At 56.7% G+C, this 26,039-nt stretch overlaps 1 protein-coding gene across 2 annotated transcripts; it reads left to right on the top strand.

Annotated features, from left to right (window-relative positions):
- The first annotated feature begins 505 nt into the window (after nt 1-505).
- Nucleotides 506-23,285, top strand: FCHO1 (FCH and mu domain containing endocytic adaptor 1). Of its 2 annotated transcripts, XM_054716816.1 has the most exons (26): nt 506-556; nt 4,904-4,995; nt 6,037-6,111; nt 7,244-7,385; nt 9,304-9,456; nt 9,667-9,771; nt 12,112-12,210; nt 12,303-12,399; nt 13,379-13,423; nt 13,536-13,614; nt 14,350-14,374; nt 14,488-14,545; nt 15,016-15,194; nt 15,281-15,305; nt 15,887-15,938; nt 16,518-16,609; nt 16,983-17,258; nt 18,630-18,742; nt 18,850-18,922; nt 19,076-19,184; nt 19,871-20,026; nt 20,380-20,512; nt 20,966-21,165; nt 21,783-21,838; nt 22,428-22,592; nt 23,030-23,285. In XM_054716816.1, the coding sequence occupies exons 1-26, from the start codon at nt 530-532 to the stop codon at nt 23,050-23,052; spliced, it is 2,649 nt and encodes an 882-aa protein (XP_054572791.1). In that variant the 5' UTR covers nt 506-529; the 3' UTR covers nt 23,053-23,285. The 2 variants fall into 2 exon arrangements, with proteins under 2 accessions (XP_054572791.1, XP_054572792.1); XM_054716817.1 differs by lacking the exon at nt 20,966-21,165.
- Nucleotides 23,286-26,039: the final 2,754 nt, after the last annotated feature.

Below are 26,039 nucleotides of genomic sequence, written 5' to 3'. Positions count from 1 at the left end.
CCGGTAGGGATGCATGCAGGAGGCAGCTGATCAATGGTGTTCCACTGATCAATATTTCTCTCTCTCTCTCTCTTTTCCCTTGCTCTTTCTCTAAAAATCTATTTAAAAACATTTAAAAATAAAAAATAAAATGGCCAAGAACTTTTCTCCCCAGTCTAGGGCTCATCCAATAACCTTCTCAACAGTGAACTCCTATTTGTGCTCAAGAACCCCAATTCCCTTGCCCCTTCCTCTAGTCTAGGCTCCCCTAGCCCCTATCCCTCTATCTAACCCCACAGAACTTGGGGCATCTGTATCCAGCTTTGTCCTCCTGGGGCTACTTGGCCTAGGACTGAATCATCTCAGGAGCCCTGGCATGCTCCCAGCTTTTGGTTCCTCCACTGTCCTCTCTCTCTCCTCCACAGGGAGGACAGTTGTAATAGCCCCTCCTTGGGCCCAAGACAGCCATGAGTTTGCAGCTCAAACTTGCCTCTCTCTTCAGACAGGCACTAGACAGGAGTCTGCAGGGGTCTCCACAGAAGGCATCAGGATGTCGTATTTTGGGGAGCATTTTTGGGTAAGTACGACCCACTCTTAGTTTGGAGGGTGCTCCTAAAAGGGCTTTTATGGAGGTGGGGGGACCTGGCAACTTGTGGGCAGAATTTGGGCAAGTGGAGAGTCTGTAAGGAATAGAAGTTAAAGGGAACAGGCAGGCTGGGCTTGAATCTACACCCCCAGACCAAATGGGCCTTGTGACCTTGGGCAAACACAGCTTGAAAAACAAACTGAGGCTCAGAGTAGGACTCTTTTACCTGAGGTTGCCCTGTGAGAAAGTGCAGGATCAGGGCTCAAACCCAGGGCCAGACAGAACTTCCAGGATCCAGCATTATTCCAGCCAGAGGATTTCCCTGTCTTTCCCATCCTGGAGAGTTGGGGGTGGCGGGGCGGGGGGCAGTTCATGGCTTGACCCCTAGGGGCCACCTCACCCATTGCCCTCCAAGCTGGGGACTACATACTGTGACCCAAGGGGGCCACGTGAGATGGAGTTGTTTTCATTTATTCATTCATTCACACTCTCCATCCCAGCCACCAACATTGCACACCCAGTCAATTCGGGGAATGCTTCCCCCCAAGAGACTCCACCCCAGCTCTGACCCCAAGGAGCCCCCAGTCTGGAGGGCGCGGAGCGAGCCTGACTCTCCCAGCCCTATCGCACCTTGGAGGCAGCCAGAGGAGGATCCAGGACACACACCCATGTGTGCTGTGGGCTTTGAAGGCTGAGATTTTCCAGGCATTCCAGGCACGGGAACAGCCTGGACAGAAGCCCAGAGGTGTGACACTGGCTGGCTAGGAGAGGGCACGGGGCTCCTCCTGCAGGGCCAGGCTGATGGGGAGCAACAGGGGACGCGTGAACAGGAGAGTCTAGGAAGGACCTGGGCCGAAAGCCCCTTCCCAGTTGCTGGCCCTGAGCTAGCTGAGAGGAAGTCTGTTGCTAGGCAACTGGTTGCCCCTAGCAACCAACCGGCCCTGCTCCCTTCCTTTCTCCCTCCCCAGTTGGGGCTCTTCTTACTGGCCTTGCTTTCTTAAAGGGGCCACACCCCCTTGCCACCTGTGGGGACCTGACCTATACCCCTTCCCAAAGGTCAGTCTCCAGATTTGCCTCTGAATAGCTGTGTGGCCCCCGTAGGGGCTGCCTGTCTCTCTGAGACCCTGTTGGTGACTCTGTGTAAGGGTATTGCCCGGGTGAGGCTCAGTCATGTTGCCCACGCATTGGAACCCTGACAACGGCACCTACATTTATTTAAAATTTATTTTTAATTGCGTGAGGCATGCAGGCTCACTGGAGAGAACTCAGATCAGCAAAGAGAAAATAGAAGCCACCCCCATCCCCTCCCCCACCACCAAAAGATAGTCTAATGCACAGTGAATAAGATTTGAATTGGGCTCGGCTGGGAGTTCTTGGAAAGGTGACGTGGCCTCTTGAAGCCTCAGTTTCCCAAACTTGGAAAGGGGGACAAAATTTCCCCCTCCCCCGGGACCCAGGAAGTGCTTCTGGGTTGTCTGTTTTGTTTAACCTGTCGTTTGTATTGGTGGCTCTTTGCTGGATGACACTGGGGCCCTGGCTGGCTTGAAGGAGGCTCCCGTCAAGGGGGAGATCAAGCCAGACAGGGGTGCTCTAGCCCCACTGGGCCAGAGCAGGGCTGGAGGCCTAGAGGGCACTAGGGAGCCATGGAGGGAGTGTGAGCAGGAAAGGGACACGAGTAAGCTGTGTTAGAAATACCCTCGGTGACAGCCCCTCCTCGGACCCTCGGCTGCCAGCCCAGCCTGAGGGAGGCAGACACTGCTGGGGGCTTTGCCAGGTCTGGGAAATGGGCCAGCAGTTGGCTCTGAGTCAGCCCCAGATGCTGGCCTGGTCAGCGGTGCCTGGTGCAGCCTCACCCGAGGATCCCCTGGCCGGTGCTGGTGGGGGCTGTTTGGGCTGTTTGCTGAGCACCCCCACCGTGCAGGGAGCCCTGTGTCCAGCTCGATACCAACCTCATGTCACCGAAACTCTTGGCAGGTAGGTGCTGTCATTGTCCCCATTTGTCAGATGAGGAAACTGAGGCCCAGGGAGGGGAAGTCACTGGCCCAAAGTGGATCAGTGCCTAGAAGGAGGATTTGACTCTTGAACCTTGAAAGTACAACCGTAGATGTGGAAGGAGAGGAAACAGGTTCCTGGGGAGCTGGAGGGATCAACCGTGAGCCCCGGGGAAGTGAGAGTTTGAGGAGGGTCTGAGAAGGTTCTGGAAGGAGGGAGGTCTGGCAGTGATCCTGGAGAGGTGGAAGTATTGGATGGGTGGGAAGAAATGTAGGCTGGTAGCCGGGTGGTGGAGCTGTGCGATGTCTGCTGTTTTGAGGGCGAGGCCGGGAGGAAGCGGAGAGGTGAATTTGCAAAGGCAGGGCCAGGCCCAGGGCTTTGGACGCAGCAGCTGGTGGGTCGCAGGGAGCCACCGCTGAGTCTAGAATGAGCAGCGACTGAGGTTTGGGCTTGAGCCTGTCCTGGGTCTGCCCCAGCCTCGGCTTCAGCATCTCCATTTGTGCAGCAAGAGGGATCATCGGATAGCGACTTCTGGCCTTCAAGCGTCCAGGTGACTAGGTATTGGCAGCGGAATGACGTCGGATCCCTCCACGAGCCTCTTCTTTCCGTCGGGATTATAAGGCCCCATTTGGTGCTAAAATGTCTCCAGTTCCCTCGGACCCCAGCCGGTCTCCCATTTTTATGGACGGCTCGGTGTTCAGACACTATGCACTTCCACGTGCAGAAAAACATAGCTGTTGCCTCATTCTCTCCCGTTCCCTTCCTGATGGCAGGGGGTCCTGGTTGTCCACTTAGAATAGTGGTAAAAGTTGCCCTTTCACATAAAAATGTGTTTGGAAGAGAAACATGAGCAAAATTAAAGCAAACATGAACGAATGCCTCGAGTTAGCAAAACCTAGGGTTGCCTTGGGGCGCTGGGGGACCCTGGTCGTCTTGGTGTTTATTCGTCCTCAAATGAGAGGTTGATGACTCCCTGCCCCCATCTTACTGAGGGTCCACTACAGAGGGACAGTGATTTCCCGGACCACACGGCACAGCCCTGTCCCCACCGGGGTGACCCCAGGACTTGGGCGAAAGGGGTTTTGTTCAACGCACCAGCAGGCACCGGGTGGGAGCTCTGTTCCCACCAGCACCGGGTAACAGAAGAACAGCTCTAGGTTTTGCTAATTCGAGGCATTCGTTCATGTTTGCTTTAATTTTGCTCATTTGTTCATTTATTTAACAAACTCAAGTGCCCTTTCTGTGTCCCGTCCTTAACTGGACTCTGCTAGGTGCTGAGAGAGCTGTCAGACCCAGACCTCTCAGGGGGCTCAGACAAGGAGTTTCCCTGATAAAGAGGAAGAAAGCTAACTACGGTGACTCACAGGACAGTGGTCACATTGCTTCACAAAATGAAATGCTGTGGGGCAGTGAGGACTTCAGAACTGGTTTGATCCCGCAACCCGACTCAATATGCTTGTTATGGGATTCTCTCGGATTCAGCTTTTCCCCAAAGTTCGTGGTTTCCACTCGGCTTCCAATGTTTCCCGTGGCCACGTAATTCCTCATTTACCGAAAAATACAGACAGAAAAGCAGGGGGAGAAGAGACTGGTGGAGGCAGAGAGACTCAGAGAGAAAAGGAGAGAGAGGGAGAAACAACCACAGAAAGATCTTATATAATAAAAGCCTAATGTGCAAATTGACCGAAGGGCAGAACGACCAGACGCTATGACATGCACTGACCACCAGGGGGCAGATGCTCAATGCAGGAGCTTCCCCTGGTGGTCAGTGCACTCCCTCAGGGGGAGCGCTGCTCAGCCAAAAGCCGAGCAGCAGTGCTAAGGAGCAGCAAGCCAAGCAGTAAGGAGCAGCGAGCAGGCGGGGGGTAAGGAGCGAGGGGTCCCGGACTGCGAGAGGGATGTCTGCCTGCTGGGTTAGGCCTGCTCCCTGGGAGTCAGGGGTGGGGGGTGGGGAAGGCCTAACCCGGCAGGCGGACATCCCAGGAGGGCTCCTGGACTGCAAGAGGGCGTAGGCCAGACTGAGGGACCCCCCCCCCCGCCCCTGCTCCAGTGCACGAATTTTGCGCACCAGGCATCTAGTAGAAATAGAGAGAGGCAACTAGTGAATGAGAATATATCTTTTTCAACTATGGGACACAACTCCCCAGCTTCTCTCTGATTAGGCCAATTTAAGGCCCATGCACCAATGCGTCGGGGGGGGGGGGGGGGGAAGGGGAGAATGAACCAATCCCTGGCGCCAAGGGGATGGACTTCTGCTGGTTGGGTTCTCTGTTTAAGCCCCGGTTGCTGGACAGCACTGCTTTTTTCTGCATCCTTTTCTCAGTCTCCACTTCCATGCTTTTGCAGGGCGAGAAAAACCACGGCTTTGAGGTTCTGTACCACAACATGAAGCAGGGACCCGTCTCCACCAAGGAGCTGGCAGAATTCATCCGGGAGAGGTGAGGTTCCCACGCCCCACCACTACATGGCCGTGCCCCACAGTCCACCCAGCCTTGCCTACCGCGTGGCCCCGCCCATCTCGTCTCACAGCCACCCCATGCCCCGCCCCATCAGGTCCAGACCCCTGTGGGCTCCAGGGACCATACTTGCTTGAAGACCCTCGAAACTAGTCTCCTCAACACTCTCAGCCCCAGGATCTCCTGTAAACAACCTTCCCCAGGTTTCTCATGCCTCCTGAAAAGACATATGACCTACCTGAAGGGGAATTTGAAAACCCAATCTTGTGCCCTAAGCATGATAAAAGAAAACGCATGTGATAAAGTAGTCCACATTTCAGCATGCAAGTGTTCTGCTGTTAATATCCCGGAAAACACAGTAAAATCAGATTGCAAAGCAGCTCCCTGGTCCCTCGGTAGTGAGGGCCTGTGACATCGGGCAGAGAGTTCAAAGGATTAGAACCAAGTATTTCTGTTTATGGCTGGCAAGTGGCACTTGCCATACAGGACAGAGGCCACTGTTTCTTTTGTGGGTCTTCCACCCCTGGGGTACTCCACGGGCATCACAAGATGCCCTCATGGGCAATTGGTTTTAACTGGGCTCATTGCTGCCCCAAACAAAATTAAGGCTCTATTCGTCCAGATGAAAATGTGAGTGGATATGAGGTAGGCATTTAGCGGTGTCTGTCCAAAGGGAAGAAGGAGATATGAGTTTGCCTGCTGCGATTAAATGAGAAAAACCATCTAAACTTTATATGGTTTTTCTCATTTGTATTATAAAGCATTTACAGTATGTGCTCAAGAATTGGTTGACCTGCTGCTGCTACTGTTGCTACTACTACTACTACTACTACTACTACTACTATTATTGTTGTAAAATGTATTATTTAAGGATAAAAACCTCTCCCATGAATTTCCTGGTTCTGTCCTCACTAAGAGCCACTGCTCAGATGTTTGAGGTGGGGAAACTGAGGCTCAGGGGGGCAGGGTATCTCCCAGGGGTGCCCAGAACCTCCCCTAGCTTTTCCCTGTCCTCCTATCCAGGGCCACGATCGAGGAGACCTACTCGAAAGCGATGGCAAAACTTTCCAAGCTGGCCAGCAACGGGACCCCCGTGGGGTGAGTGGGCCATGGGTGGGGTAGGGGTCCCCGAGGTTGTGGGGCCCTGGGGTCATCCGGAGCCTTCCCTTGGGTGGACATCTTTTCACAGGTGTGTTCTGTAGAGTAGGGAGTCATCCCCCCACTTACAGGGCTAATCAGACAGAGGAAGGTGTATCATTCATTCACTCACTATCTCATTCACTCATTTAACACATGTTTACTGTGTACCTACTGTGTGCCAGGTACTGTTGTAGGCACTAGTAACCCAGTGGCCACCAAGACGGATAAAATCCTCAATTACCTTCAGGCTGTGTTCATGCCATGTACATCCAGGATGTGTGACAAGATACATGTTAACCACAAACACGAACAGGTCCTCTCCCGGGGCTAAGAGTGCCAGGAAGGCAATGAAGTAAGAGTGTGGGAGGTTGGGCACCTCCTCCGGGGTGGCCTCCGGGTCTATGAGCTGAGACCTTAATCATGGGAAGGAGTCAGCCCTGGGAGAGTCTGGGGGACAGAGACGCAGGCCGGCAGCTCGACCAGGGTAGAGGCCCTGACGCAGCCACGCACTGTATGTTCAAGGAGGAGCAGAGAGGCGGGTATGCTGCAGGGCCTGGGTGAGGGGGGGATGAGATGGGGGGTTAGACGCACAGGTGACTTTTAAACAAGGATGTGATGTGGTCCCACCGACATTTGCAAAGTTCCCTGTGGCTGCTGTGGGGCAAAAGTTCTGTCAGGGGCAGACATGGAGGCAGAGGGAGGGAAGGCAGGGGGAGCTGGAGGGGGGTTCTGTTGAGGTAGGGAGGACCCATGAACTTGGTTGGGGCTGGTTGGGTCTTAGCTGCCTTTGGCTATCAGGTGGGGCCTGGAGTGAGGACTCTGGGCCTCAGGACCTGAATGTCAATTCCAGCTCTGATGGTCATTCGCCGTGGGGCCTTGCATGAGTTACGGAGCCTCCTATGCCTCAGTTTCCCCATCTGTCACAAGCCTGCCTTATAGGGTTGCAGTGGGGATTAAATGAGTTAATATGTGTTGATGCTTAGCAGGGCCTGGCACACAGTGGGTGCCTGAGCCAATGCCAGATATGCTGTCTGAGGGGACCCAGGGGTATTGGGCCTGCGGGCCCTGCGTGTGACCCTGCCATCTCCAGGACCTTTGCCCCGCTCTGGGAAGTCTTCCGCGTCTCCTCGGACAAGCTGGCCCTCTGCCACCTGGAGCTGACCCGGAAGCTGCAGGACCTCATCAAGGACGTGCTCCGTTACAGCGAGGAGCAGCTCAAGACGCACAAGAAGGTGTGTGCCGGGCGGGCACTGCCCAGAGGGCTGGGCGGGCGGCGCCGGCAGCTGGAAGGAGCCCAGGCCTCCTGAGAGGCCTACAAACCTCCAGCCTCCTCTTGTGCCTCTGAGGATTCTGGTCATTCTGAAATTTCGAACCCAGGACCCTGCAGACCAGGGAACGGTCAGACATTTCAGACTCAAAATCCTCGAGCAGAGGTCTGCGCGCTGCAGCCTGGGGGCCCGGTCCAGCCGCCACCTGGTTCTGTCCAGCCCACGAGCTCAGAATGGTTATTACATCTCTAAATGGTGGTGGCGGGATCCGGAGAGGAAGAATACTTTGTGAAACGTGAACATGAAATGGCACTCAGTTGCAGTGCCAGTAAATTGGGTTTTATTGGCACACACCCAGGCTCACATGTGTACAATAGTCTGTGACTTTTTTTGAGTTGAGAGTCCATGACAGGCAAACCCATCTACTGTCTGTCCCATCACAGAAAGAGCTTGCTAACCTCTCATCTAGACGGCCAGAACCTACAGGTGTTATTATCTGACATGTCTAGACGCTTTCAAACCTAGAATCTTGAAAGCGTCAAGCCTTAGACGCTCAGGATCCCAAAATAGTAGCATCTGATCATTCCTAGGTGCTCGGCATTGTCAGGCCCACATCTGCATTTTTAACTCTGTTAAAAAGGGGAGTTGGCAGTAGTACTCAATACTGTATACTAAATGGTTAATATAGTAAATCTTATGTGTATTTTACCACAATTTTTTTTTAAAAAATGGGGACGAGGAAGTTCCCTATGGGCTGATGTGGAACAACCTTGGGAATGGACTATGATGTGGAATCATCAGTGGGATAAACAGCACAGACTGCTGCAATCTGTCATTAAAAAATGGGTGAAAGCAAGCATACTTACCTGTCCATGTGCTGATGAATCCTGGAGACCTATGATGGTAATAATGGGGACCTCCTGGCAGAGGCCCGGGAGGCTGGCCATCAGGGAATGGAAGGTTTTTTGTTTTATTATTGATTTTTATTTTTTTTATTTTTTTAAAATATTTTTTATTGATTTTACAGAGAGGAAGGGAGAGGGATAGAGAGTTAGAAACATCGATGAGAGAGAAACATCAATCAGTTGCCTCCTGCACGCCCCCTACTGGGGATGTGCCCGCAACCAAGGTACATGCCCTTGACTGGAATCGAACCCGGGACCCTTCAGTCTGCAGGCCGATGCTCTATCCACTGAGCCAAACTGGTTAGGGCTATTGATTTTTATTTTAAAAATATATATATTTTATTTTTATTGATTTCAGAGAGGAAGGGAGAGGGAGTTAGAGACAGGAACATCAATGATGAGAATCATAGATCTCTCTCCGCTGCCTCCTGGAGGCCCCACATTAGGGATGGAGTCTGTAACCCGGGCATGTGCCCTGACCAGGAATTGAACGCTGACCTCCTGGTTCATAGGTCAATGCTCAACCACTGAGCCACACGAGTCAGGCTATTATTGATTTTTTATAGAGACAGAGTAGAAAGGAGAAAGGGAGAAGGAGAGAGAGAGAGAGAGAGAGAGGGAGAGAGAGAAACATTGATTTGTTTTCCACTTATTTATATATTAATTAGTTCTTGTAGGTTCCCTGACCTGGGGTCAAACCCACAGCCTTGCTGAATCAGGACGATGCTCTCACCAACTGAGCTATTCAGCCAGGGCAGGGTACGGGAGGTTTTAGGGAGCTCACCTCTTAAAACTTTTTGAATGATGTGTAAATATTACCTACTTTAAACATTACAATTTTTATATTAAAATAAAACTCAGAGAACCCCACGATGTTTGGGAAGCCGGGAGCTTCATGGGCTGCACCTGAGGTCCGCTCGGGTCCTGCACCCATGGGTTTCGGTGGCACCCATGCTCCCCCTTCCCCTCCCTCGCAGTTGAAAGAGGAAGCAGGGGGCACCCTGGACGCAGTGCAGGTCCTCGCAGGCGTCAGCCAGCTCCTGCCCAAGTCCCGAGAGAACTACCTGAGCCGGTGCATGGACCAGGAGCGGCTGCGGAGGGAGAGCACCAGCCAGAAGGAGATGGACAAGGTGAGCCCACGCCGGCCCACGGCCGCAGGTCCGAGGCGGCTGCCGAGGCGTGGGGGCTGCCTGACGGGAGAGGGAGAACATAGCACAGACCCTGAGTGTGGTCACCAGACCCTGGGCACCCCGAGAAGTCTACCTGCTGCGGGAGCGGGGGGGGGGGGGGAGCTCCCTGAGTGACCTCGCCCAGCCCTGTCCCCTCTCTGTGCCTCCTAGGCAGAGACCAAGACCAAGAAGGCGGCAGAGAGCCTGCGGCGCTCCGTGGAGAAGTACAACTCGGCCCGCGCTGACTTCGAGCAGAAGATGCTGGACTCCGCTCTGGTAAGAACCGGAGGTCTGTACCTTAGAGACCTACACATCCCCGGCCCTGGGCCTCAGAAGTCCAGAACCTTCCACACCCTCAACTCCCAGGAGCCTCGGTCACAGGGAGAAGGCCATGAGATGCTACAGCCAGTTAGCTGTTATTATTGTTGCCGGCATTATTATCATTTCAAAAGTCAAATACTTTTTATTTTATCTTATTTTATTGTAAATCCTCGCCCAAGGATATTTTTCATGGATTTTTAGAGAGAGTGGAAGGGAGGGGTAGAGATAGAGAGAGAGAAACATAGATATGAAAGCTACACATCGATGGTTGCCCCCCATACGTGCCCTGACAAGGGCCGGGGATCGAGTCCGCAACCGAAGTACGTGCCCTTGACAAGAACCCAGGACCCTTCAGTCCAAGGACTGTTGGTCTATCCACTGAGCCAAACTGGCTAGGGCTCAAATCATTTTTGTGCCTTGGTTTTCCTACCTGTAAAATGGGAACAGTAATAGTACCTGCCTCATAGAGTTGTTGTGAAGATTAAATGGGTCACTATATGTGAAGTTTTCAGACTAGTACCAGGTGCATAGAAACCACTCTATGAGGTGTCATTTTTATTTGTATTATTATTGACTAGAGGCCCAGTGCACGAAAATTCACGCACTGGAGGAGCCCCTCAACCTGGCCTGTGCCCTCTCGCAGTCCGGGACCCCTCGGGGGATGTCCACCTGATGGCTTAGGCCTGGCCCTGCATCCCCAACACCCAGGTGGTCATGATGCGACCTGTCCCTGTCCAGCCCACTAGTCATGTGCCACCTGCCTGGAGGCTGCTTTTATAACCCTCAAACAAAGCAAGGTTGACCAGATGGCCGGGTTGGTCCATTGTCATCACAGGATGGAGGCAAATGGTAATCTCAGGAATAGGGCACATGCAGCCAGCAGAGGGGAGTGAATGGTGGCCTAAGCTGCAGTCAGACATCCGTAGCCCTGCTGAGGAGGCGAGAGGGGCTCCCTCCACCGTGCTGTGCTCGGCCAGCCTGGCCTGTGGCTGAGTGGAGCTCCCCCTGTGGGAGTGCACTGACCACCAGGGGGCAGCTCCTGCATTGAGGGTCTGCCCTCTGGTGGTCAGTGCACTTCATAGTACCTGGTCGTTCCTAATCATTCCTCAGTTAGGGTCAATTTGCATATTACCCTTTTATTATATAGGATAAGGTGTGTTGTTTTTGTGTGTGTGTGTGTGTGTGTGTGTGTGTTGTGTTTGTTTGTTTTTAAACAAAATAGGGCAGGATTTAGACTCTCAGAGTCTCCTGACATTTCATAGTGGCTGAAAGGCCCAGGCTCTAGTCCAGCCTCCATTCCTCACCAGCTAAGTCACTTTTTACAAGCTACTGTACCTCTCTGGGTCTCTGTCCATCCAAATGTATGAGAAGCAGATTGGAATCTCAGGATTAGGAATCAGATTTTTTCCCACTGATTTTGCAAGTGATAGAGAGTTACAAAGGATAGAGACCTTCATTCAAACTGACAATGAAGGTTTATAGGCTCACGGGACAGAAAAGCTGGAGGGGAGGGCTCCAGGCATGGCTGGATCCAGGTGCTCGCAGGGTGTTGGCAGGAAGTTGTGCCTCTCTCCTTTTCAAGCCTGTTTTTCTCTCTGGGGCTTCATTCTCAAGCAAACACGCCCGTGTGTGTGTGTGTGTGTGTGTGTATGTATGTGTGTGTGTGTGTTGTGTGTGTGTGTTGTGTGTATGTTGTGTGTGTGTGTGTGTGTTGTGTGTATGTGGTGTGTGTTTGTGTGTGTGTTGTGTGTGTGGTATGGTGTGTGTGTTGTGTGTGGTGTGTGTGTTGTGTGTGTGTGCATGTGTGTGTGTGCATGTGTGTGTATGTGGTGTGTGTGGTGTGTTGTGTGTGTGTTGTGTGTGTGGTGTGGTGTGTGTGTTGTGTGTGTGTGGTGTGTTGTGTGTGTGTGTGTGTGTGTGTGTGTGTGTGTGTGCGTTGTGTGTGTGCGTGTGTGTGTATGTTGTGTGTGTGTGGTGTGGTGTGTGTGTGTTGTGTGTGTGTGTGTGTGTGATGTGTGTGTGTGTGTTGTGTGTGTGTGTGTGACGTGTGTGTGTCCAGCAAAGTGGCCACCAGCAGCTTCCACATGCATCCCACCAATTCATTGACTCAGGATGTGAAAATGTCCTTTTCCTATAGTTCCAGCAAAAGACCTAGGGCAGACGCTCCTTGGCTCTTCCCCGAACCAATCACTGAGCCCAGGGGGTTGAAATACCCTGACTGATCAGGCTGAGTCACATGGCAATCCTGGTGGCCTCCACCTTTCTGCCCCCCCCCTCCCCCCGCTGCTGCCTCAGCACTTCCAGACCATGGAGGAGACCCACCTGCGGCACATGAAGACCCTGCTGGGCTCCTATGCCCACTCGGTGGAGGACACCCATGTGCAGATCGGGCAGGTGAGCGGGGCCACGGGTGGGGAAGGAGGTGGAGGTGCCGAACAAGAGGTCCCGGGCCTTGCCCCGTTACACACCCCACCCGCTCTGCCCAGGTTCACGAGGAGTTTAAGCAAAATATAGAGAACATCAGCGTGGAAATGCTGCTGAGAAAGTTCGCAGAAAGCAAGGGCACGGGCCGGGAGAAGCCTGGTGAGTCGGGGCCCTGGGGGTCCGGCTGCATGGGAAGAACAGGGCTCAGGAGGCAGGAGACTTCCCTGGGTCTCAGTTTCCTCATCAGAAAAATGGGCTGATGACAGGTCTAACTCTACAGCCCACAGAGGAAGAGGATTGGATGCCTGGTCTTATGTGTCAATCTCATACAGCCAGGTACCGGAGGGGCCATGAATGCCAGACTCCGTTGTTCAAACTTGACCCCAAGGGCCGAGGGAGCCTTTACGAGCTGTTGAGCAAAAGACCAATCTGAAACTGCCCGGAGGCAGGGTCGGGAAATGTGGAGAGCAGGAGCTTGGGGTCAGACCTGGGTCTGAGTCTTTTCTTCCCTGCTTGCTGTGAGAACTTGGATGTGGGTCTTGACGTCTCTAAGCCTCAGTTTCTCCATCTGTGAAGTGAGAATGATACTGATCCCCGACCGATGGTGTGGGACTGCTCAGTAGTTTGATGCAGGGAATAGGCGAAGTGTAAGCCAGGCACCCAGGAGGAGTTCAATCAATGCTGGTGCACAGTCTGTCCCTAAGTCTGGTCAGGCACCAAGGCCGTCCTCTCTCCCTCGTAGCTTCACAGCTCAGCCCGCCCCTCCTTGTGGAGGCCCTCACTCTAGCCCTTCACTGGCCCCAGATCCATCACGCCCCGCTCCTGCTCACACCCTCTCCCTGGCTCCCCATCTCCCTTAGGAGCGTCCCAGCTCCTCTGCCTGGCACCTCCAGCCCAGCCCATTGCATAGACTGGGGGTCCATCCCTGACCCACCCAAGTTCCATCCAGAAAAGCTGGAAGCAGAAATAACTCAGGCGTCTCCCCTCCCCCAGCCCGTCCCAAGGTGGGAGCAGAGCCTGTGGCCCGTCCCACCCGTGACCAGCGCTGGGACTGGTTCACGTGTGGCCACGGGTGTCCTGCGACCCCCTCAGGCCCGGGCTCCCTCTCTGCTGAGTGTCTCACTCCCTTCTGTCTCAGGGCCTTTGGACTTTGAGGCGTACAGCGCAGCCGCCCTGCAGGAAGGCAAGTACGTCTGGACCTGGACGCCCAGGCTGGACTGTGGGGAAAAGGGAGGCAGAGCTGAATGGGAAGGGGGCGCCCCCAGGGCTCAGCTGCACCCCTCATCCATCCTCAGCAATGAAACGTCTGCGGGGAGCCAAGGCCTTTCGCCTCCCGGGACTGAGCCGGCGGGAGCGGGAGCCACCTGCAGCTGTGTGAGCGAGCACCCCCCACCCCCAGCCCTGGCCCGGGCCCGGACTAGCCCGGATACCTCCTCCTGCCAGGCTGTCCCCTGTTTAGGGTAGCTCAGGAGCATTCTTACTCCGGGCTAGGCACGTACCTGACCCAGGCCAGCTCAGTATTTCCTGCCCAACCTAGTCCAGAAGTCTTCCTTCTGCCAAGGCTAGGCCAGGGGCTGCCTGCCCAGACGCACCCAGGGTTAGCCCTGCCCAGGGTGGTCCAGGATTCCTCCCTCGATCAAGGTTAGTCCTGCTGTTTCCTCACTTAACCTATCCCAGCAGCTCTTACTCTGCCAAGATGAGCCTGGGAGTCTCCCTGCCCACACCAGTACCCACTCCTTCCCTGGCCGTAGTTCCCCTGACTAGCCCCGGTCTACACCTGCCCAGGCTGGCCCAGGATCCTTTCTTTTCCAAGACTAGCCCCTATGTCCCATGTTTTCAGGCAAACCCTTCAAACTAGCTCCAGGGTTCCTCCCCTTCCACACTGTTTGACACCCTTTGCTTTGCCAAGCCCAGATTCACTGTCCCTCCCCCCAGATTCACTGACCCTGGCCCCAGGCAAGCCCCGGGATTCCCCCACCTACAGGGCCAGCTCAGGACATTATGGCAATCCTGGCCCACCCCCTCAGTTGCCATTTCCAGTTGGGGGCCAAGGGCAGGGCAGATGGGGGGGGGGGGGGCTGATACCAATGTCTCTTTTTCTACCTGCAGAGATTCTCTGGAGCCAGATCCACGGGTGAGTACCATCAGGGTTGTTTTTAGGTCTGGGGGTGGGGGTGGGAGTTGGGGGGAGCAGGGCGAAAGTCGAGGTTTAGAAGGGAAGAGCCTGACTCACCGCTTGTCCTCCAGGCATGTGCAGAAGTGGATGAAGAAGGTTTCACGGTCCGGCCTGATGTGACCCAGAACAATATCCTCCTGGCGCCCTCTGGGGGCAGTTGTTGGCACAGCAATGAGAACGCTCTGCCCACAGTGATTTCGCCGCCATTAGCAACCTTCTGGGCGTACACCTCTCATTGCTGTGGGGATCCTCTAGTGAGGACCAAGCAAAGACACCCGCCCTGTGGGGTCGGGGATGGTCAAGAGGGAGACAGGAGGGGCTGGGTTACAATAGAGGGGAGTCCAAGAGGGCTTCCTGAAAGAGGGGGTACCAGTGTTGGGGCTTAACAGTTGAATAGGCGAGGCGTCCGTTAGTTAGGGCAGGACACGCTTGTGCACAGGCTGGGATGGGGTAAGGGTAGGAGGTAAAACCCGGTGTCAGGGCCCAGGGCGGCAGGCGTGCGGAATGCTGCAGGGCCTCCGGGGGTGTGAGCAGGAAGGGGCTGTCAGCGGGAGGGCTGGCTGCTCTGGCGTCTGCTTGGCCCCTTGACGGAGGCGCACGCACAGCGGAGCCCTCCCGCTTCTCGTCCAGCGACTCTGACTTCGACGACGAAGAGCCCCGCAAGTTCTACGTGCACATCAAGCCCGCCCCGGCCCGGGCCCCGGCCTGCAGCCCCGAGGCAGCGGCCGCGCAGCTCCGGGCCACGGCCGGCAGCCTCATCCTCCCTCCCGGCCCCGGGGTGAGGCTCTGGAGCGGTGCTCCCGGCGCGGGGGGGCCGTGGGGCTGGCTGAGGCACCGGCCTGACACCACCCCCTTTGTCCGCAGGGCACCATGAAACGCCACTCCTCACGTGAGTCGCCTGCTCGGGAGTCTCTTTTTTAAGTTTGTTTCTTAATCGATTGTTCAGAGACGGGGAGAGAGAGAGAGAAACATCAGCGATGACGGAGGATCATTGATCGGCTGCCTCCTGCGTGCCCCGTACTGGGGATGGAGCCCATAAGTAAGCCGGGCAGGTGCCCTGACCAGGAGTCAAACCAGTGACCTCTGAGCCACGCGGGCCGGCATTCAGGGGCCTTTGGTTTGGGGTGGGCGGGCGGAGAACAGGGAGCGAAGGCTAGGCCTGAAGTGTTGGGTGGGTTTGAATCCCAGCTCTGCCGTGGGGACTTGGGGCAGGCTGCCTACCCACTCTGACCCTCCGTCTCCTCTTCTGTGAAATGAGGTCATTGTGAGGATTAGCCGAGACCCAAAAGGGGTTTCTGGGAAAGAAGCCAAAAGCTGAGACAGCATGGCTCAGGTCCAAATCCCTCTCTGCCCGATCTGGTCACTCTGGCCAGCTGGGCAGCCCCGAGCCTTGGTCTCCTGGCCTGTGGAGGAGGGCGCCCCGCAGGCAGGGTACAGGAAGGCTCAGAGAGAGAGGCCCATCTCTTGTAGGGGATGCTGCTGGGAAGCCACAGAGGCCTCGATCCGCCCCGAGGGCCAGCAGGTGAGTTCCACAGGGTGGGACATCGGGTCAACACAGTGGGCAGATGGGGGCCACCCCCATCGTGTCTCTCCACCACCCCACCCCCGCCCCGCCGTCCTCCCTGTGTCTCTGTGTCTCCTTCTCTCATCCGGGCAGGGAGCTGAGGCTGTGCTGTATTTTGAGAGACCACTTAGTGATTGGTTTGGTAAACATGTATTGAGTGCCTACTGTGTACTCATGCCACTCTGGGTTCTGAGGATATATGAGCAAGATAGGTCCTCCTCCTCAGCGTTACATCCTAGCGGCTCAGGTTTTAGGAATAACAAACAGGTTAGAGTGTAGTCATTACTTCTAAGTGTTCTGACGAAACCAAAGCAGGTGATGCGATGGAAGAGAGACGTGACTTCCGCTGGGCTGGTAGTGGGGGGCCTCTGGGATTGCGGGGAGGATGACCCTGAGCTGAGCCCTGAGGAGAAGCAGGAGTGGCCCCAGGGGGAACTGGGAGGACGGAGGCCAAACCAAGCAGCATGTGCAAAGGCCCTGGGGTGAAGGGAGGCACGGAAACAGCAGAACAGCCCCTCTTGTCCGTTTGGTCCCCAGCTGTACAGAGAAGCTGCAATCAGATGAGCAGGGCTCCAAGAACCTCTTCGGGCCACCCCTAGAGTCAGCCTTTGACCACGACGATTTTACAGGTAATGGGGGTGAGGGCTTCCTTCCCGGAGCGTGGGTGGGCCAGCCGGTGGATGGCTGGAGCCATTGCAAGCGTAGGTGGCTCGGTGGGCAGGAGGGCGGATGCTGGGGTCCTTTGTGGGCCCAGGGGAAGTTCAGTGGGGCCAGGTCAGTGTGAGGTGGGCGGGGCCACAGCGTGCGTAGGAAGAGCTGAGAGAAGGGGAAGCCTCTTGGTAGTGGGGGCGGCGGGGGGGGGGGCAGTGGGAGGGTGGGTGAGGCGTCAGTGGAGAGAGCAGTGACCAGCGGCATGGCCTGGGTGGGGTGTGAGCGCCGGCTGTGAATGGCCCAGACCCCCCGTGGGCAGGGCCTGGAGCTAGTCGCCCCGTTTCTCCCCAGGCTCCAGCAGTCTCGGCTTCACCTCCAGCCCCTCGCCTTTCTCCTCCTCGTCGCCGGAGAACGTGGAAGACTCCGGCCTGGACTCGCCATCCCACGCAGCACCTGGCCCCTTCCCAGATTCCTGGGTCCTCCGCCCAGGCACCCCGCAGAGCCCACCTACCTGCAGGCCGCAGCCACCCGAGTCCAGGGGAACACGGTCCCTGCTGTCCTCAGACTCGCCACAGCCCCTTGCGGCATCCCCAGGCCCCTGGGGGCTGGAGGCTGGGGCTGGAGGCGGTAAGTCCCGCAGCGGGAACTGTGATGGGAGCTGTGGGGAGGATGGAGCACCTACCATGATCCGCGCTGGGTGCTGGGGACGGAGCGGAGAGGAGGCTGGCGGAAACCTCGCCCTTGCAAGGGCAACAATGAGCTGGGTCGTTAACAAGGCAGGAGGTGGCAGCTGAGGGCTCCCAAGGGTAGGGGCCTCTCTGAGGAGGACACCTGAGCTGTGACATGATGGAGGTGAGGCGAAGCCATATGGGTGTGGGGGAAGGGGTTCCCAGCAGAGGGTTGTAGGGGTGAGAGTGGGCTAGGCCCCTTGAAGAACAGTGGGGAGGCTGGTGTGGCCAGAACAGAGTGATGACAGGGAGCGGGGAGGGAGGGAAGATGTCAGCAAGGAGATGGGCCCAGGCACGGGGGAGGCACCTGGGGCAGGAGAGGAACAGAGAGGGTCCAAGGCTGAGCTGAGGCAGGGCTAGGGGAGGGAGGAGGAGAGCAGGCAGGAGTGGGTGCCTGCAGGTCGCACGAGGAGAGTGGAGTCCCCTTGGCATTTAGAGAAACGGCTGTGACCACGTGAGGTCCCCAGCAGTGGTAACGGGGTGCCAGGCAGAGGCCATGGTTAGAGAAAGACCCTGATTGGAGCCGCTTCAAGGGAGGGCCTCGGGAGTGAGTGTAGACGGTGAGTGTAGACGAGCTATTATTGTCAGAGCTTCACTGTAGATCAGGGATTCTCAGCCAGCCAGCTGTGCGGCCCGGGCACACTCAGCATCCTCACCACTGATGTGGGATTGTCACCGCTGGGGGATGGGTACAACCAAGGCCAGGGGTGCTGTCCAACACCCTGCCGCACAGAGGATGGCACCACCTCAGGAAACCGCCCGCAGTGTCAGGAAACGGCCGAGAAGCCTGGAGGGAGGGGAGGTGCGTGGGCAAGCGTTTGCAGCTGGAGCCGAGCAGGGGCTGCTGGGAGGCAGGAGCGCGAGGGGACCCTGGGTGGGACACCACGACTAGTTAACTTAGAAGGTGAGACTCAGACGTGGGCCAGGGGAGGAGGCCACTGCTGTCCTCTCAGAGGATGACAGCCATGGAATTGCTGGAAGTTAGAGAAAAGCCCTCTTCCAAATCCCCCCGCACCGTGCCTGCCTCCGAGCATCCAGGGCCCCGTGGCAGGGAGCTCCCCTCTTACTAGGCCACGATCCGGTGTCAGGGCTGTGGATGGCGTCTGCAGTCCTATCTGGCACCTTCTCCGAAGCCCCAGGGCTTCAGACCATCCAGGGGTCTCCCCACCATCAGTCTGACTCCCAGTTTTTGACCGAGTTCCTCCCCTGGGGAGGCCCGGGAGGCCCAGGGCAGCCTCTCAGCCATGTCTTTCTCACACTCGCTCCCCAGACCCAATGCCCGGACCTGCTGACCTCCCGGCCACGGAGGGCCTGGCCGCCCCACCCCGGAGGCCCCGCGCCCGGAAGGTGTCCTGCCCCGTCATGAGCAGCAACGGGGACCTGGTAGGCCGAGGGGGCTTGGCCAGCGCTGGGCTGGGGCGCCTCCCGGGTCAGCATCAGGACACTGCTCCAGGCGCGTCCACAGCCCAGCCTGTCCCCTTCCCTTCCAGGCTCACTCTCTGGGCTCCTCCGTCCCCAGCGCCGCCCCAGAGCGCTCCAGCGTCTCCTCCCAGACGGGACACGGTACCTGTGGGCTTGTGGGCCTCACCTTCTCGGGCCTGGGTCGGGGGCTGTGATACCACAGAGACCCTACTGACAGAGGGCAGGTTCTGGAGCCTGAACCTGTCTGTCCTCACGCTCTCTGTCTGCCCTTCATTCTCTCCCCACCACCCCCAGGAATCTCCCGGGGCCCAAGCCCTGTGGTCCTGGGCTCCCAGGATGCCCTGCCCGTGGCCACCGTCTTCACCGAGTATGTCCACGCCTCCTTCCGCAGCCACAGCCCCAGGTATGCCGTGCCGGGGGGAGTGGGGACAGTGAGGGGCAAACGGGGCCCCCGGGGGCTGTGTGTCCGGGTTCTAGCAGGGACAGCCTCCAGGTGTGTTTCGTGGCCCGCTTTACCACGGAGGGGCCTTAACCGCGGAGCTGAGCCTCCAGGCCCCTCCTTAAGGGCAGTGCGAGCGACAGGGGGCGTTGGATCAGGGGGAGGCATTATTGCCCACACTGTGCAGGGGGCCTCCTCTGAGGCTGCTGAGGGAGGAACACCGAGGCCAGGCCCGTGGAGGAGGTGGGGAAAGGGTGAATTGAGGGACCAGAGATCGTGGGGGGCGGGGGGGTGCCCAGAAGAAAAGAACTTCAAGTCAAACCAAAGAGAGGAAGAGAGCATTAGACCCAAAACCCAGCATGCAGACAATTATAAAACACAATTTTAGCTGTGAGCTTCCTGGTGGCCGAGGGGAAAAGAGAACGAGGGAGAGAGGTGTTCCTGCCTCCTCAGCCCAGTGTGGATTCTCCCTGGTGCCTGGGCTGCTATGCAGGCAGGGACACCACGGGAGGAGGTTGGGGGGAAGGATGCTGGGTGTGGTCAGGGCCTGGCTGCTTCTGCAGACCCAGGGAGCCAGCCCCAGGAGAGAGGGGAGGATGAGGGGCCGGCAGAGCCCTGAGCCCAAGCTCAGTCCCTTCACTCTCACCCAGCTGCCTGGCTCGAGTAACTGGGGAGCTGACCATGACCTTCCCAGCTGGCATTGTGCGTGTGTTCAGCGGGACCCCACCCCCACCGGTCCTCAGCTTCCGTCTTGTACACACAGCCCCCATCGAGCACTTCCAGCCCAATGCCGACCTGCTCTTCAGGTACTGCTGGGAGGAGGGAGGCAGGAACAGGGGGTCCCGGAGGCTAGTGGGGGCCAGGAGCTCCCAGCCGTAAATCCCTCCTCTGCCTCCCAGAATTTGCCGTGTGTCCCTGGGCAAGTCCCTCCCTCTCTCTGGACCTCACTTTCCTGTCCTCCTTTGATTCCCCCCCCCCCCCCCCGTCCTCCTCACCCCCTCACCCCCTACCCCCACTCTCACCCCCACAAACACACTTTGCTGGGCCAAGGTGACCTGGGAAATCAGCATCTTTAGGAAGCCCTTGGGGTGGGTGGGGTGCTGGGAACCCTGAGAAGCCTTCTTCCGAGGGTGGGGGTGATTGTTCCGGGTCTCTGCAGTGACCCCTCCCAGAGCGACCCTGAGACCAAAGACTTCTGGCTCAACATGACAGCCCTGACCGAGGCCCTGCAGCGCCAGGCAGAGCAGAACCCCGCCGCCTCCTACTACAACGTGGTGCTGCTGCGGTACCAGGTGGACTAGGCGGATGGGAGGGGCAGAGGGTAGGGAGGGGATGGGGGATATGGAGGGGATGGGGGATATGGAGGGGATGGGGGATACAGAGGGAATGGGGAGGGCCGAGGGAGCAGGGAAGGGATGGTGGGAGTATAGGGAGGGCAGAGGGTACATGGTGGCCAGATGGGCATTGTAGGGAGCCAGGCCTCCGCAGTGCAGACCGTATCATTATGCGAATTAGAAGTGCCCCTCCCAGGCCTCTGCTCTGGTGCCTGTCCAGACTTTATTGGAATGAGGCCCTCTCGTGCCCTCTGCTGGACGTGTGGTGTAATGCAGACTCCTATCTGCAAAGTCTCCAGGAAAGGGTCTCTCTCCGGGTGGCGTGTGGCGTGTGCAATACAGACCGAAGCTGGTTGTAGTGCCCAGTGTGGTGGGACAGGATGGCCCACGCTCGGTCCTCTCTCTTTCCAGTTCTCCCGCCCGGGTCCCCAGTCTGTGCCTCTGCAGCTGCGCGCCCACTGGCAGTGTGAGGCGACCCTCACTCAGGTCTCGGTGGAGTACAGCTACCGGCCCGGCGCCACGGCTGTGCCCACGCCGCTCACCAATGTCCAGATCCTGCTGCCTGTGGGGGAGCCTGTGACCAATGTCTGCCTGCAGCCAGCTGCCACCTGGTGAGGGCGTGTGCAAGGCCGAGAGAGGCTCAGCGGTGCCCCTGAACCCCCCAACCTTCCCCTTGATGAAGCAACTACAGGGCCCACCCTGGACCTGACTGGTCAGTGTGAGCTCGGACTGCTTACCGCGGAGGGTGCTGTTATCAAACAGGGATGATATCTGACACGGAGAGCTTCCTCCGTGTCAGGTGTGTTCCATGGGCTCAGCACGCACTGATTGGCTTAAGGCTCTTAGCAATCCCTCCGGGTGTAGACTGCCATCATCCCTATTTATGGATGGGGAAACTGAGGCAAAGGGAGGCTAAATTGCTTATCTAAGATCACATCAGGATTTGAATCCAGCTCCAATGCTGCCTTAGTTTTGTATAAAGGATAGAACCTGTCACCAAGAAGCCAGACCTACAGGACCAAATGCATCCTCTAAAAATGCTGCAAGGCTGTGGGGCCCTCGGGACCAGCTGCTCCACACCCCACCCCTGCTTCACAGATGGGGAAATGGAGGCAAGGGAGGGGACCTGGCTTGCTCCGGTCATGTAGCTGAGAGGAAGCTGAGCTGGGACCCTGGGTTCTAAGTGTTCTCTCGGGGGCTGACCTGACCCAGCTTCTCCTGATGCCAGGAACTTGGAGGAGAAGCGGTTCCTGTGGAAGCTTCCGGATGTGTCCGAGGCAGGGGGTGAGTAGTGGTTGTACATCAGGACTCAGGGGTCTCGGGTGGGAGGACTTATTTAAACTGGGGAGAATCGGGGATGTGCTTGGGGTAGGCCAGGCTGGAAGGGCTTTGACAAAGCTGAAGGAGAGGCATCCTGGGAGTGGGCACAGCAGGTGCAAAGGCCCTGAGGCAGGACCGCTTTACAAACCACATACAGTCTTGTGGAGCCAAAGAAAGTGGGTGCAGCCCTAACCAGTTTGGCTCAGTGGATAGAGCATCGGCCTGTAGACTCAAGAGTCCCAGGTTCGATTCCGGTCAAGGGCATGTACCTTGGTTGCGGGCACATCCCCAGTAGGGGGCATGCAGGAGGCAGCTGACGGATGTTTCTCTCTCATCGATGTTTCTAACTCTCTATCCCTCTCCCTTCCTCTTTGTAAAAAAAAAAAAATCAATAAAATATATTTATTTTTTAAAAAGTGGGTGCAGGGGCACAAGAGGAGGTCAGAAGGGTAGAGAGGCCACAAATCAAAGCAGGGCGAAGGAAGAGTCTGGGTCACAGGGGGGCTGGGGCTAGGGCCAGGGATGGGACACAGCTGACCTCAGGCCTCCCCAGGATCTGGCCGCCTGTCTGCCAGCTGGGAGCCCTGCTCAGGGCCCAGCACGCCCAGCCCCGTGGCCGCTCAATTCACCAGCGAAGGGGCCACTCTGTCCGGCGTGGACCTGGAGCTGGTGGGCAGTGGCTACCGCATGTCGCTGGTAAAGAGAAGGTTCGCCACAGGTACGTACCGACTCTACTGCCCCCACCTTCCTGGCAGCCAGGCCTCTGCTGTGGCCAGCCCCTCCCCCTGCTTCTACCAGGATGCAGGGGTGGGGGAGGCATTTTAGGTATGTGGGAAGGATAGGTGGGTGTCAGGTCTGGAAACCCAGTGTGGGGTGGCCACGGACAGGGAGGGGTGACCAGGGTCCCAGTGGGAGGGGTCAAGAAGGAAGATGAATGTGTCTGGGCCATCCCCTGGAGGGTGGGTGTTCTTGCAAGGATCCACGGCTCGCAGCCAGAAACACCACGGCACCAGCACCCTCACCCTGTTCTCCTGCCCCCACAGGGGACTGCTGGGGTCCATGGGGCAGTGAGTTAAGGGGTATTTTGAGAAGGATTGGGGGATCCCAGGGTAGGGACAAGCGACCCTCCTCCCATTCACGGCCCCACCCCCACAGGGATGTACCTGGTGAACTGCTGAGCCCGGGAGGCTGACGGGCCCACTGGCCCCAGCTCTGCAGAGTCCTGGTGCTTGATGACCGCTCCCTGCCTGCCTGCAGGATCCTGGGGTCCCAACCTGGCCTCCTCCGAGGCCCTGACTCTGGGGAGAGGAGCCCCACGCCCAGCCTGGCTGAGCCTGAGATTCACTTCCGCTCATACCAGCTCCCACACAGGTCCTTGGACTTTTAATGTTCTTTGAATAAACACTTTATTTTCTAATTAAATAATTTTCCTGCTCCTGGAAGTTTCCTTTCCATCACCAGAGAGGAGAGGAAGAGGAGACGGATGCGTGGGGGAGATCTAACATCCCTAATGTTCCCCATCACCCACCCGCCCGCTTGCTCCCACTTAGCCTGTGTTGAGTGATACTAGGGCAGAAAAAGCCAAACATGGACACCTCCAGTTCCATGGACACCTCCAGTTCCAGACTCAGGGCTGGGCTGGTGGAAGGAATGAGGACGAGAGGAACACAGACTAGAGCGGGGGTGTCAGGTAGACTTCCTTAGGAGGGGATATTCTAAATAGGGCTTTGAGGTATGAGTAGGAGTTTGCAAGATGGGGATGGACACCCCAGGCAGAGAGACACAGAGTTGTGAGTTCCAAGAGAAAGCAATCAGTCAATCTATGGATATCACCTGAGTACCTACTGTATGTCAGGCCGTAAGGACCCGACCGTGTGCAGGAGAAAGCTCTCGGAAGCCATGCAGCTATGAGCCTAGGTTTAGAGTGTGCAAGTGACTTGACCTCCCTGGGCCTCAGTTTCCCCATCTGGGTGGCTGAGGGGAGGTCGCACACTTTGACAAGACCCTGGCGCAGAGGAAGCACCCCAGCGGTGCCAGCAGGTGGGCAAGAAGCAGCCTGATGGGGGCCAGGCCAGGCATGGCAACCAGCATACTTTGGTGGGGGGCAGATGTGAGCTCAGCGGAAAGTCCTGGGTCCGGATGGACATGTGAGAACCCAGCGTACCTGACCTTGAGGCTGTGCAGGGACCAAGCCGGGCCAGGTGGAGCTCAGGAAGCAGGAAGTGGGGTTTGGCCTGTGGTCTCTGACCCCCCAACCCTGTCTTCCAAAGAGAGAAGGGGTTTGGCTGTGCCTCAGCTTCCTCATCTGGGAAGCTGATCAATGATTCTCTCATCATTGATGTTTCTACCTCTCTCCCTCCCTCTCCCTTCCTCTCTGAAATCAATAAAAATTAAATAAATAAATAAAACAGAAGGCATTTCCCAAGTGTGGCCTTTCAACTGCCTGGCCATCCAGAACTGGTGTGACATGTGTCAGGAAGGAGGGTGGGACGCCTGTTTAACTTGCCAACCCAGGGCGGGTAGGTTGGCACTGTATGATAACCCGGTGTCCCCTCCCTGGGAAGCCCAAAACCTCTCCCGGGGCGGGGGGGGGGGGGGGTGGGCGGAGAGACAAAGTGGCTAGGTCACTTGCCAGAGGCCACCCCAGTTGGTGAGTGTGGCCTAGTTGGGGCTTTTTTTTTTTTTTAATTGAGGTGAAATTCACATAATAAAATTAATCATTTATAGTGAACAATTCAGTAGCATTTAGCACATTCACAATGTTTGGCAACCACCACCCTGATAAAGACTAACTAGAATTTTTTTAAAAAATTGATTTCAGAGAGGAAGGGCGAGGAAGAGAGAGATGATAAACTTTACGGTTCTAACTCCCTTACATACGCACTCCTCCATCTTGGCGCACAGGCCAGAGCGTGCACTTGGCTGGCCGTACCTGCATGCACTTTGCAGCCCTTTCTTTTTCCCAAACGAATCCTTTGGTGACAAAACAACTAGTCGATATTATTTTCTCAGTAGACAACCTCTAGTTCCAGAGCATTCCATCGCCCTCAAAGAAGACCCCAAGCCCAGGAGCAGACACACACACACACACACACACACACACACACACCCCATCCCTGGCACCCACTCATCTGGCTTTCTATCTCCATGGAGTTGCCCGTCCTGGGCATTTCATAGGAATGGAGTCATACATGTGGCCTCACTCAGCATGTTTCTGAGGTTCATCCACCTTGTAGCCTGTGTCCCTGCCTCAGTCCTCCTGACGACTGAGCAGCAGCCACTGTGTGTTCGAGCTGCGTTTTGTCCATCCTTCACCAGCTGATGGACATGGGGGTTGTTGTCACCTTTTGGTGATCATGACTAGTGCTGCTATGAACATGCATGTGCTAGGGTTGGTGTGAACACTTGTGTTGGGTGGCTACCTAGGAGTGTAATTGCTGATATGATAACACTATCAATATGATAACAACAGTCCAGATGTGAACCTGCGCCCTTCAGTATCAGAAACTGCTCTGGGATCTTTGGAGCCACTCTAGAGGGGGGGAGGGGGCGGGGGACAGGGAGGCGTCTCCTTTCCTCAGTCCCTGACAAGGCAAGCCTCGGTTTCCTGGGGCGGGCAGGGCTGGCTGTGCACAGAAGCCACTTCCTCCACCCTGAAGGCAGCCTTAGATCTGTGGACCCAGATCTCCCGACCTCAACGCCTCAAGATTAGAAACGTGTAGAGACTCAGACAGACACAGCACCGGGTTGGGGTGAGGGGGTTTCGAATCTTCACTAGCCCCAACCCCAAGAAGCTTCCAATCGAGCTTGCAACTTCCAGAATCTGTCCAAATGCTGTCTGGGGGTCTCAGTTTTTAGGGGTCACAACTTTCCAACCGCTTACAAAGACCTGAAGAACCACGGGGTTCCAACCGCCTCCTGGCCCCTTTTCAATCCTTTCTTCACTGAACACACGCTGGACCAGCGCTGGGCGGGCCGGGGCCAGGGCCCGGGAAGGCGCGGCTTGCACACCGCCAGCGGCGGGGAGCTCACTACCCGGTGTGGGTCGGACTCAAGCAGGACTGGGGGGCGGGGGGGGCCGAGAAGGTTGGCGGGAAACAGCGGCCGCAGGAGGGAAGGGAAGGGGCGGGGCCGGGGAGGGAAGAAGGAGGGGCGGCAGGGCCAC

Source organism: Eptesicus fuscus, chromosome 6 (genome assembly GCF_027574615.1).
Source record: "Eptesicus fuscus isolate TK198812 chromosome 6, DD_ASM_mEF_20220401, whole genome shotgun sequence".
NCBI classification, from domain to species: domain Eukaryota; kingdom Metazoa; phylum Chordata; class Mammalia; order Chiroptera; family Vespertilionidae; genus Eptesicus; species Eptesicus fuscus.
This window is presented reverse-complemented; position numbering and strand designations above follow the sequence as displayed.

Coding starts and splice junctions, on each gene's coding strand:
- FCHO1 (XM_054716816.1), top strand. CDS start 530: ATGTCGTATTTTGGGGAGCATTTTTGG. Junction 6,112..7,243: donor AGCAACGGGACCCCCGTGGG/GTGAGTGGGCCA, acceptor TGCCATCTCCAG/GACCTTTGCCCCGCTCTGGG. Junction 15,195..15,280: donor TCCTCCCTCCCGGCCCCGGG/GTGAGGCTCTGG, acceptor CTTTGTCCGCAG/GGCACCATGAAACGCCACTC.